Genomic DNA, 13,019 nt, shown 5'->3' with positions numbered 1-13,019 from the left:
AAATAAAAGGATCACCAAAACATCTGAAGTGTGCCAGCAACAGAATCTTAGTGTTAGTTGCTGTGTGTCTTTGTCTTGTTAACGAATGGTAAACCAGTAAACCAGCTTTATCGATACAAAGATAAAAACTGGTGAATATACACCATAGGAAAGTCATTACCAGCATATTTTTTCAGAAACACTGAGTTTCCACAAAACTCTTGGATTGGCTTAAAAATGACTGAAGAGTGAAGTTTCCATTTATATCATGTTGCATTATGGTCCTTTATATGAAATTGTGCACAGAGTTAAATAGTAAATCTTCACTTGTCTTAGTGAACAATGCAGTTTGACAGGGTGATGTGCTATTACTTGTTTGATTGTAGTTGAAAGGTCTTACTAAACGTTGAGACAGTATGTATCTTGAAGATCTATGTTAACTACCTGATGTACACTGACTTATTTTAATACTGCTTGTAGTATACTCAGAACTGCCTCCACTGGCTACCGTTCTTCCGATAGTTGGCAACACCTGGCAGCACGTGATGTAAAAGAAAACATGATTCATCAGACCACGCTACCTTCTTCCTTTGCCTCACCGTCCAGTTCTGATGCTTAATATTTTCCAGTTCGCTGAACTGTCAACAGTGGACAGGGGTCAGCATGGGCACCCTGACTGGTTTGCAGCTATGCAGCCCCATACACAGCAGACTGCAATGTACTCTGTATTCTGACAACTTTCTATTAGAACAAGCATTATTTATTTATTTAGCAGTTTGAGCCACATCAGCTCATCTGTTGGATTGGATCACACAGGCCACCCTTCGCTCCCCATGTAGATCAGTGAGAATTAGTCACCCATTACCCCGTTGCTGGTTAACCACTGTTTCTCCCTTGGATCACTTTTGATAGATGCTGACCACTGCATACTGGGAACAGCCCAAGATCTGCAGTTTTAGAGATGACCCAGTTGTCAAGCCATCACAATTTGTCCCTTGTCATACTTATGGTTATATTTATTTATGGTAAATGGTAAATGTCCTGTATTTATATAGCGCTTTTCTAGTCCCTAAGGACCCCAAAGCACTTTACATATCCAGTCATCCACCCATTCACGCACACATTCACACACTGGTGATGGCAGCTACATTGTAGCCACAGCCACCCTGGGGCGCACTGACAGAGGCGAGGCTGCCGGACACTGGCACCACCAGGCCCTCTGACCACCACCAGTAGGCAACAGGTGAAGTGTCTTGCCCAAGGACACAACGACCGAGACTGTCCAAGCCGGAGCTCGAACCGGCAACCTTCCGATTACAAGGCGAACTCCCAACTCTTGAGCCACGATCGCCCCATATTTATATCCTTATATTTACAAAATACACAATATTTGTCTTCATAATATCTTTTTATTTTGTTGTATTTATCTGCAACACCTTAAAGGCCGGTCCCTGAAAATATTGTCTGATATTAAACCAGTCCGTAGTTGGGGACTGCTGCCTTACAGCAAGAAGATCCAGGGTTGACTCCACCATCTGGCTTGGGCCTCTTCCTGTAGGTTTTTTCTGGGTAATGTGTCCACTCCTGCAATCCAAAGATATGCAGTTAAGTTTAATGATGATTCTAAATTGTATATGCTTTTTAGCTGTGATAGACTGGTGACCAGAAGAATGCTTCTTTCTCAAAGTGAGAAAGAAGCACTGACAGGCTACTTTTGAGGGTTTTTTTTTTTTGACTTAATAAAGTACACTAGCGGTCAAAAAGTTTTGGAACACTCAAATTTATCCAGTTTTTATTGAAAATTATTCCGTTTAAAGTCATTACACTGTGAAATGAAAGCATAGCACAAATAAGCAATTGGAGCTAAAAAAAAAGAAATCATAGATTCAATTTATAGAACAAAATTTATTCTAAACTCATCAAAGTAGCCACCTTTGGCAGATATAACACACCTGTGGCATTCTTTCTACAATAGAAATCAAATATTCTTCAGAAAGTTCTTCCCATATCTGTTGCAGAAGTTCCCATAAATGTGTGGCACTTGCAGGTTGCTTTGCTTTCACTCTTCTGTCCAGTTCATTCCAAACCAGCTCGATGGGGTGTTCGAACTGTGCTGGACACTCCATGTTTTCATGCTTTCAATCATGTTCCTTTTTCCTGAATCAGTTCTGGCAGTGCTTAAACTTATGTTTTGGGTCATTATCTTGCTGTAGGACCAACTAGGCGCATACAAGCGGGTATTGCATGGTGCTGCAGAATGCTGTCGTAGCCGTTTTGGTTCAGGGTGCCTCTCGCTATGTGAAAGTCACCGACCCTGGATCCAGCAAAACAGCCCCAGGTAATCACACTTCCTCCTCCATGTTTGACAGTTGCTGCCACACACTATGGAACCATCCTTTTGCCTACTTGAAGATGTACAACGATCCTGCATGATGAACTAAGATTTCAAATTCTGATTCATCAGTCCATAATACCTTCTTCCAGTCTTCAGTAGTCCAATGGCGACGTTTCATGGCCCAGGCAAGCCTCTTTGTCTTATTCTGATGTCTTAGCAGTGGCCTTCTTGCTGCAACTCGTCCTGTCAAACCTGCAGCTCAAAGTCTTCTCTTGAGTTGAAACTGATACTTACTTACTACAACCACTATTAAGCTTTTGTCCTGTGAGCCACCTATCACGCAAGCTGTTAACCCTCAGATACTTGTCCTCTGAGCCAGTTATGGCTTTGGCTGTGCCAGACCTCTTCCTATCAGAGTTTGTCCCAGTTTCTGAGAGCCTTTTAGTTATGAATGAAACTGTATTCACTGACATTTTGACTTTCTTTGCAATTTCCTACATTTTTAAGTGTTATGATGGTCTTTCTCTCTTCCATTGTTAATTCCCCTTTTCCTCACCATTTTTGCAGCAACACGCTACTTTCTGCAGTACAGTTGTCATGGATCGGTGGGAAGAAAGGGGACCCAAACACTGAACTCTTCCAAGAGAAAACAGTGAATTTATTTACAGTGATTAATACGAATAAATATGTACAATTTACAAGTACTGAGGCTTCAGAAAGTCCTCCACACTGTGCGAATGTCTGTGCTAGCGAAAAAAAACAGCTCCAACAATCTGTGCTTCAACCCGTGCTTCTATTCACAATCCCGTGCTCATGCTCTGACTCGTGGCTCCTCTCTTGTACTTCTCCCGTGAATCAGTTTCTGCTCTCCAATCCCTGGGGACAACCCCCCCCCCAAAAAAAAACACACGTGTTGGCAGGCAATTTTAAAACAAACAAGCGAGGCTCATCCCTGTTCTATTGCCGAGAAGTAACTCAACAACCCAACGTCGACTGGAGGTTAGCCACACTGCTAAATAGGTCGCTCTGATGACAGCAATCAGCGCAGCCATCACTGCTTTTATGCAGGCAGAGGGGGTTGTAAGTAATCCAGAAAAGTTGGAACACCTGTAGGAATTAGTAGCACCAGCTTTCAAGGCTCGATCACGCTCCATTGATGCAGAACAGCTTTAAATTGTTGACCCATTTGGTGTTCGCTAAAAAAGGCCTAATTCTAAAATGTGCATTATTTTTCAGTAACCTTACATTTTTTTTAACCCCTGGCACTTCACAACTTACCCTTTATAATATTTCAAACTATTCATTGGACTTGAACAACTTCTACTGCAAAAAATAAATGGAAAAATTGAGGTGTTCTAACACTTTTGACCGGTGGTGTACTTGGAATGAGTGTTTCAACACTTCTTTTAAGATATTTCTTACTTCTCTAAAGTCTAGATATTGTTTCTTATTTCAAGAAACCTTACCAACTTTAAGTAACTTACTGCACTGGCAGGCTATTTCACTTGACTGTAGTCTGGATCTTCTCAAATTAAATATTTTTTTCCTTATATTTGCATATAAGTCAACTTTTGCAGTGAGTGTTGTCAAACTTTATTTTGTGACCATCGCTCTGGCCCAATCATTTTCTTTCTGTGAGCCACCAGCCGCTGTTCATTGTGCTCTTCTGTCATTCTGCCTTTCAGATTCACATTAGTGCAGCATGCATCTTCCCCATCTCCACGTCATGTTCCAAGTGCCCACCTGCTTCATTTGTGCCACCACCAGCATTTTGACACAGGCGGGTTCATAACATTGCTGAACTCTACTCGGCTAGTGAACGATAGATTAGTAAAACTCTGTATTTCAATGAATCAAGTTCATTTTCGTCAAATGATTTCTTTATACAGAGGAGGTGTTCACTCTGCTGCGGGACAGCAGAAAATTAACAAATTTCTTTTCCCACCTGTTTCACACACACACGCGTGCACACATGTGCATACAGGCAGGAACAGGTACAAAAAAAGTTTTAACCCTCTTTAATAAAACAAAAGAAGATGCTGGCAGTCCAATTTAAATAGCATGACCCGTTCTGGGTCATTTTGACCCAGCATTTTCTGTTTCTTATATTTTGGTGTTTTTTCTGTATTAGAATTGATGCTCTGGTTCTTTAAATTGTGCTTTTTTGATTATTATTCTACGTTGAGTTCAGTGTCAAATTTGCATCTTTCTGATTTGTTTCATGTTTCCCGTTTTATTTTGATAGTCCCAGTCCTATGTCATTATATTCAGTTTTACTTCCCCCTGTCTCCTTAGCCCTAATTTCTCCCAGCTGTGTCTCCCTACTGTTTTCCATTCCCTTATTACTCCACTGTGTATTTAAGCCCTGTGTTTGCTTTTGTTGTGTTGTAACCTCTACATGCTGTGTGTTTGTCATGGTCCAGTGCCTCTGTTCTGAGTTTTGATTTTTGTGAGTTTTATTTTATGAGGAGGTTTTGCCAGCAATAAAAGCTGCGTTTTGAGTTCCAGTCCTACGTTTTCTGTGCTTTTTCCTGCCTACCTGCCACACAGCCTATCATGACAAGTGTAGGGTAAGAGTTAAAGTTGTGTTTGGTTTCAGTTGAAGTTTAACATACCTGAAGACGCAACCTGAACCAGGAAATACCTTCAAACTGAACAAGCCTGTAAAACCAAATGACTCTTGTTAATTTTTCAGTTTAACTCTAACACGCTGAACATGGTGGTGAAGCTAGTGATCCTGTTCCTCCTTTGTCACACTGCATCTGCAGGTAAGATCATGAACCACAATCAAAAAATATATAACATTCACTTGGCAATGCTATTCTTAGTAAAATGCAACTAAAATGTATCAGCAGACAGGTAAATCTAACTGTAACAGTTTTTAGTTAAAAAGACTAACAATGTATTTACAACAGATCTAAATAAATGCACTGCTCTTGTGAGCACAGTAACTTTTGGACAGCTAGTCAAGTCTGTGTGTTCAGGATGGTGTGTATTAGATGCGGAAAGAGACACTTCAGAAGCTACTTAATCTAAACACACAGAACCTTTAAAAACAGATATGTACATGGTAGAGCATTGATCATTACAAAATATAATTAAGTTTAAAGATACCCAAAACCAGAAAAGTTTTCATTTGCCAAGCATACAAAATGTTGCTGGTTCAATTCCAGCTGGAGAATTGCCATACTATTTGGCATAAAACTATTCCAAATCAGATACTGCTGTGGTGATTATCACTGATAAATAATAACAAAAGATTGTAAACAAAGGACAATGCACCCCTTCTCAAGGATTCACAAGAATCAGTTTCTATAGGAGAATCAAGTAAGGACTCGTACATTTTTGAGGAAACATATTTCTGCAGAAATAGCGATGCAAAGCGCGATATTGATGTTTGGACATTGTGTTGAGCTGTTTCTTAAAACACCTAGGTTACATGTCCAGGACTAGATGATGTTTTAGTGCACTTCACATCAGTTTCAACAGGTCACTTACCTGGTGCTTCTAAGCACTGAGTTCCAAGATTGCCGTGTTTTTATGAACCAGAGTCATTTGTAATGAGCAAATTAATGTTTTTGATAATAAAGCTTCTATTTATTAAATGCACATGGTGGTTTTCTTTCTTTTTTTTTTTTTTTTTTTTTTTTTTTTTTTTTTTTTTTTTTTAAAATTTGTTGATTGGATGGTCTATATTGGTCATCACTTAAACACTGGAATCCAAAGTGTAATTAAACAAATGTAGTCTTAATGGATTAATTACTGGAATGTAGCTAAGAAAGTGAGACAGTCTGATAGGTGAGCTCCATTCACTCTAAATTCATTAAAATATCTCAAATTCTCTAGTGTTAAACATTTTCTTAAATTTTCAACAGAAAATATTATTTGCTGCATTAAGGGACTTCATCCTCTATAACCCATTACTCATGTACTGCACCCCCAGGAGAACGTCTGTTAAAAGCAGGAATTTAATGCCAAGATAATAACTGATTAAAACAAGCAAGTCTGGAATTAACTGAAAGAGTATCCTCTTTCACAGGATATTTTATACATGGATGACATGCCAATACATGACATGGTAAAAATATTTCAGGTAGGAAAGACCACATATTTAAAGTGTCAGTACACAAAAATAGGATGCCATCCAATTTCCCCCGATTCTCCACCACCGTCCTGCCCCGCCTTCATCATTGATTGACCTCTAACCATCCAGAGAGCCAGCCTGTCCTGCAGAAGAAAGCACCAAGCCGATCAAGTTTTGAAAGAAAAACAATATAAAAGCAAGTGATGTAATTGGCAGTTCTTTGAGCAACAATTCCCCAGATACAGACTGTCCTATTGAGGAGGGGGGAAAAAAAGATTAACCATTATAATTTGTGTATAAAGTAAAATAATTAATTCCTGTTTTCTGCCCAAAACATATTAACATATTGGAATATTTAATGTCTATTGTTAGAAATAAACCACTACAAAATTCACTGGAAGTAGATGGCTATAATCTGGGTATACCACCCTTTCAACTTGGAAATGATCACATTTAACGTTCTTGTTTCCACCTTGTTACCCTACTATTACCACGACTATTACTGAGCTGTAATCAAAAGTGCTACCTTTTTTTTTCTTTTTTTTCCTCCCCCCTTTTTCCCCTTTTCCCCCCTGCTTACACTTCTGGTGTTAATAGCTCATAAACAAGAGGCAGAGTCACACTTGATCAAAGTGAGTAAAACATGCCCATGTTAAAAGATACTGCTGTGGGTGCAGTATGAAGTCAAATAAGGTTATTTACGGTTCACAGGTTGCTCAGCAGAGGATGATTTAAAAGTATTTGGCAATTTTTTTTTCATCTGCTAGAAAACAATTAATCTTTGAATTGGGATATTTTTTTAGAAGATGTGGGATCAAATTAGGGACTGAAGGCACTCCCTTAGTGCTCTCTGAAATAAACTGAACTAAACTAAAAGACTGCTTCTACAGCACGGACAGAATAAAGACCCTCAGCAAAAAAGAACAAATATCAACATTCAACTGCCTTATCCTATTGGTGAAAGGAAAAAAAATACCAACAAAAACTCAAAATCTATTGATTGTTTCATGGCTCAAATTACATTTATTTTTCATATTCCTCATCACAAATTTCTTTACATTTGTGTCCCTGATTATGAATTTTCACCAGTTTATGCTCATATGTGTGCATGGACCTGGAACTAATATTTTCAAAACATGAAACAAACATTTTTAAAGACTTTTTTTAAAAAAATGTTTTTTAAAAATATTTTGTTTAAAATATGTTTTGATGATTTGGTTAGGTTTATGGAATTAAAAAAAAAAAAAGAAGACTTGGTTAGGGTTAGGCGTACTGGCCTACGTTTAGAAAGAACACCGTGGATTTGTTTAAAACAGCTAAGCTTTATTTTTCTTGGTTGCAATGGTGACACCTTCCCGTTGAAATGCATTATGTACAAATTAGTGCTCACTCACACAATCACTTCACCTTGGAAAAATAACAGCTCAAAGAAATCATTAAAAGCTCAAAATTACATCCATGCCCATTATTATAGGCTCAAATAATCCTGTTCAAAAGCATGTATGACTGTTTTACAATGTTGGTCCTTGTGACAAAGCGGATGAGCAGTTGGAACACTCTCCACTTGTCTCAGCAGTATTACATTTTTGCACATTAATCACATTATTTTCTACATATGTTTATTTGCTATGATTAATTTTGTCAAAGTACTATCCTGGGTTTGTTTGTGTAAGCATTGTGCTGCAGCTTTATGTGAATCTCAGCCCTTTGTGTTGAATTTTAGATTTCTCAGCTCAAGTTAGCGGTACTGCCTAGACTAACTGAAGGTAAATTGACAGCCCTATATAGTCAGTCTCAGTTTGATTCAGAGGAAGAAGTAGAGGTGAGCTGTGTTTTTAAATTTTTGTCATATGTTAATTTGGGTGAGTTCTGTTAATTTTCAATATAATGGAGGTCACTGTAAATAAATCGCTCATCTATGGGAACCCCAAATGTCTGCTGAGTTTGCTTACCTTGACACTTTCCTTGACATTCGAGCCAGACTACTTCACAGTCCTTTGGCCACACACCTTTACCAAAGTAAGATTAAGATTAAGATTCTTTATTGTCAAGTTTTATTATTATTGTTGTTTATTGATATAATAAACAATAACACTCCCTCAGCCCTACTGTAGACGCTGTTATTAAGTTCAATTCAAATCAGCTATTTACCACCAAATCACAACAATCCCCTCAAGGTGTTTGTTACTTTTTCCGCTTCTTTTACTGCATCATAATGGATGAGTCATAATTGTTTTATTTCTGTATTTTCTGTTATTTGCAAACATCATAAACATTTGTTTGTCCTACAGTGAGTCATTCTCTGAAGTATCTTGTCACTGGCTCCTCTGGAGACCCAAACATCTCAGAGCTTATGTATGTTGCAGTGGTTGATGACACGGAGGTGCTTTATTGCGATGCCAGCAAGAAGATAGTAGAACCAAGACAGGACTGGGTGAAAAAAATGTTTGATGACAACCCTGACATGTTGTTGGGGTACACTCATGAGTGTTTTGAGCATCAGCCAATTTTTTTCAAAAGCTTGATTTCTAATTGGAAGCAGCTTTTAAACCAAAATGAAGGTGCAGTACTTTCTTTGATATACTATGTCATATTATCATGTATGTATCTACACAAAACTGATTAATTATAAAATTCGTTAAAATAATTAACTTAATTAATCTTAATTGAAACCAGGAATCCTGATGTAAAACATGTATTTACTTGTTCTAATTATTTAATTGTTCTGAATCTTAATCTTAAAAAACGGGCACATCAGACTTTTAAATCATCCACGATTTTATTTACGGTCAATAAAGACAATGTAGAATTTTGATAGAAGAAATGTGTCACGCAATGTACAAATGACACGTAATTGTAATCTTTGTTTCTCTTTCTCTTTCCAGGTGTTCACATTTTACAGAGCATAATTGGCTGCAATGTGAATGAAAACTCTGGAGAGGTTTCATGCTTTTTACAGTTTGGTTTTAACGGAGAAGGCATTTTTGAATTTGATCCGAAGACAAAGACAATCATCACACTGAAACCAGAGCTTCAAATTAGCGAACAGATGCTGAATGATCACAGAAATCTAATTAAATACGTTGAAAACCTCTTCAGTATGTTTCATCCGAAACTGAAGATTTTTTTGGACTATGGGAGCAGCTCTTTGAACAAAAAAGGTAACAGCTGTGTTGAGCTTAAAGTCAGAATTTTCCATGTTGCGAAAATGACTCTTTTTTTACCTGGCCAATCGACAGTGTGCAAACAACCAGAAATTTTTTTTTCACTTGACAAGCTCAACCCTAACAATACACAGACAAACCCTTAAAACACAGGCTCCAAACAGGTCCCAGTTCAATAAGGAGCGATCATTAAAAAGAATGAACATGATTTATTGATCAATAGAATATAGATTAAGGTGTTTGGCGGTTAGACCCCAATGGCCTGTCTCGGCAGAGCAGAACCCCAGCTGTAAAAGGGATTAGAGCAGGACTGCCCAGAGCCTAGATGCTGGTGGTGGAGATGAAGGTGGCTTGAATGGAGCCTGAGTCATGAACAGTGGAGATGGGGAGGAGGTGCACAACTGTGTCTGCGAAGGAGAAAGACAGATGCGCTGTGAGATTTAAAGTATGAGGCATGAACACTGATTGGCCTGGAGAGGGCTGGGAGAAGGTGATTGGACTAGACCAGTGATAACGCAAACGCCTTGACAGTGTGGGAAAGTGGGAGTGATAAAGTGATAAAGCTTAGATTTAGCCGGCAGCACCTTGGAATGGACAGATGTGAGGCCATAGATCTTCCTTATTGAACTTATAACTTATAGAAGTCCAAGCGCTTTTCTTTCAAATCTCCTTAGACTACAATGACCTGGATGACTGAGATCCTTCACAGACATACTGGGGAACAGAGTTAATTGTGATTCCAGAAAATACCAAACTATGATCACAAGATGGCAGTAATGCAAACAGGAATGAAAGAAGCTTTAGGACTGAAGCTCTCTCCATTCATCTCTGTATGAGATGAATGGAGAGAGCTTCTGTCCTAAAGCTTCTTTCATTCTCACACAGAGATGAATGGATATTTGACTTTGGCTTTAACCAATATCTATTTTTGGATTTTACTAGGCGTTGGTTGCCTTGTTTGCACTGATGGAATGCAACTTGTGCCACCGATTTTGGTAATTTCCCCATTTTAAACTGTTGATGAGTTTAAAATGGGCTAGATGTCAAAACTGGTCGTTTTATATAAATGTTCACGGTTGAAAGAGATTTCTATGAACGGAACCCATGGTATTGGTAATACAGCCTTATGGAGCTGCTGAAAAGCTGGTGACTCTTTGGCTCTAATGATTAAAGTAATTTGAAGTTTTGAATTGCATATTCAATCTTTTTTTCAGTTTTTTTCTTGAGTTCCACATTTTCCACTGCTATTGTGGTGTTTTTCTCATCAAATATATTTTTGTTAATATCTTCATATTAAAGTTTTTCATCTTTGTTCTTCTTGCCTTTCTTCACCAATTTTTTCTCACTCGTGTTTACGTTCATCCATTCTCTCTTCATTTCTTTCCCACCTTCCCTCTCTCCAGTTCCTCCCTCAGTGTCTCTTCTCCAGAAGACTCTCTCCTCTCCAGTCAGCTGCCACGCTACAGGTTTCTATCCTGACAGTGCCGTGATGTTGTGGAAAAAAGATGGAGTGGAGATTCATGATGGTGTGGATCTTGGAGAAATCATCCCCAACAATGATGGGACCTTCCAGACAATTGTTGAACTGAATGTTTCATCAGTCACACCTGAAGACTGGAACAGATACGACTGTGTGTTTGAGCTCTCTGGTGTTAGGAACATCATCACAAAACTGGATAGAACACGAATCAGATCCAACAGGAGTGAGAGAACCGGTAATGATTAAGTTGGGAGAAACACATTTATTTTGTCTGCTGATACTGTTGGTTGATATTTGAATGTTTTGTCCTGTTTTTTATTTGGACTCTGATCTCAATTAGTTATTACCATAATAAAAACTAATGGAAATCATAACAGAAAACAAAAATGACAAACTTATTATTAACTTATATTATTATTTAATTTATATGTATACATTACATGTATAGTTACATTCGTTGAGACTCACGTAGTGTAATCAACTCCCCTCACCATTATGTTGTTAATAGAAATCCACCACAGAATGGACATCTTCTCTTCTAACCTGCTTAATTTGCACATTTTATCTTCTGTGTTTTCTACTGAGCAGATAATCCCTCTGACACAACAGCTCCAGTCATTGCTATAGTCGTTGCTCTTCTTATTTTCATCATCATTGCCACCGTTGGATTTGCTGTTTACAAAAAGAAGAAAGGTGAGAGTTTCAAAGGAGCTAAGTTCATCAGTGCAGTGAGCAGCTGCAGTGCACGGCTCAGTTATATAATTTTTTGCAGCATAGTACATGTTAGACTTTATTTGTTTAATTGTAAAGAACTTAAAACCGAAAAATCTGGATATGAAACAATGATTTTAATAATATTGTACTTTTTTCTGTGGACCTTACAGCTCCTGAGAACAGCACTGAAGTCTCTGTGAGACTCAATCAAGAGACTTCCTCATCTATATAGTATTCTATTTTTAATTAACTCTTTTGTTCTTTAATGTAAACCTGATGGTTTGTAGAATTTTTTTCCTCTTATTATTTTAAAAAGATTTTTTAATCATTTAAGTGACTTGCACTAGCTTTATTTTTTATGTCATTCATGCAGCAAAGAGCGGTGTAAAAGTGAAGAAACATTATGACAATTCCAAGGCTCCATGAGCAGTGGCGGAGCCAGGAAATTTTCAGTGGGCTGGCCAGGATGGATCTGTGATCATTCTGGGTTGGTATACATATCTCACAGAAAATACAGAGCTATTTAACCCTTCTAAGTGGGAGTGTTCTCATTAAATCCCGGTAGAATTGCAACCAAATAAGCTAGAGCAAAAAATTTTTTGCATATAAAAAGGAGGAGTTGCAGTTACATATCATGCATTCAACTTGTCCGAGGTTGCCGTTTCCTTCCATTATTGGCTCACATCATATGTTAGAGCCGTTACACCAGATAATTGGTTCCCCCCCCCCCCCTTTTTTTTTTTTTCCCCTTTTCTCTACTTCCCTGGTGATGGTATTCATGGGGAAAAAAGGTATTAATTATAGAAATGCAAAATGAAGTCAGTAATTTATATATAAATTTACATTAAAAGAAGGTTTAATGGCTGTTTGTAACCAAGAAATGCAATTGAGAAATGCTTTAGGATTTTAGATTTATTTGCATATTTTGCACTTTTTGGTGATGAATGTAGATGAATAAACATTTATTTAAAAAACAATTCTGCCCTGTTCAACTCATTTAGCAAAAATCTGCCTATTTAAATCTCTGAAATCTTCATTCATGCCTGTGAGACTCATTTAGACACTTGGACACCCAGTATCATTAAAATGAAGCCAGATGTTTCTCCTTTTATGCTTTTGCACGTTTCTTCGCTTTTCCCCAAAACTCTTACATTTAAATCCGGCTCCACCATCTCTCAGTGTATCTGGCCTTACCACGATACTTGCTGGCTTGGGAACGTCTGCCCCCCTTCTTCTTACAGATAATGGTATGACCCTACTCTG

The 13,019-nt window shown here is 38.0% G+C and overlaps 1 protein-coding gene across 3 annotated transcripts; it reads left to right on the top strand.

Annotated features, from left to right (window-relative positions):
- Positions 1 to 4,746: 4,746 nt before the first annotated feature.
- On the top strand, positions 4,747 to 12,616 carry LOC146548695 (major histocompatibility complex class I-related protein 1-like). 3 transcript variants are annotated; one of them, XM_085263071.1, is made up of 7 exons: positions 4,747 to 4,884; positions 5,010 to 5,082; positions 8,765 to 8,959; positions 9,284 to 9,559; positions 10,966 to 11,277; positions 11,631 to 11,735; positions 11,927 to 12,616. In XM_085263071.1, exons 2-7 carry the CDS (start codon positions 5,031 to 5,033, stop codon positions 11,986 to 11,988), a joined length of 1,002 nt encoding a protein of 333 aa, XP_085119197.1. In that variant the 5' UTR covers positions 4,747 to 4,884; positions 5,010 to 5,030; the 3' UTR covers positions 11,989 to 12,616. The 3 variants fall into 3 exon arrangements, with proteins under 3 accessions (XP_085119197.1, XP_085119196.1, XP_085119198.1); XM_085263070.1 differs by having other exon boundaries at positions 8,690 to 8,959; XM_085263072.1 differs by lacking the exon at positions 8,765 to 8,959 and having other exon boundaries at positions 4,747 to 5,082.
- Positions 12,617 to 13,019: the final 403 nt, after the last annotated feature.

This window comes from Mchenga conophoros, linkage group LG22 (genome assembly GCF_057382185.1).
Source record: "Mchenga conophoros isolate Kocher_MC1m ecotype Shallow Benthic linkage group LG22, M_conophoros_male_GT1.1, whole genome shotgun sequence".
In the NCBI taxonomy this organism is placed as follows: domain Eukaryota; kingdom Metazoa; phylum Chordata; class Actinopteri; order Cichliformes; family Cichlidae; genus Mchenga; species Mchenga conophoros.
This window is presented reverse-complemented; position numbering and strand designations above follow the sequence as displayed.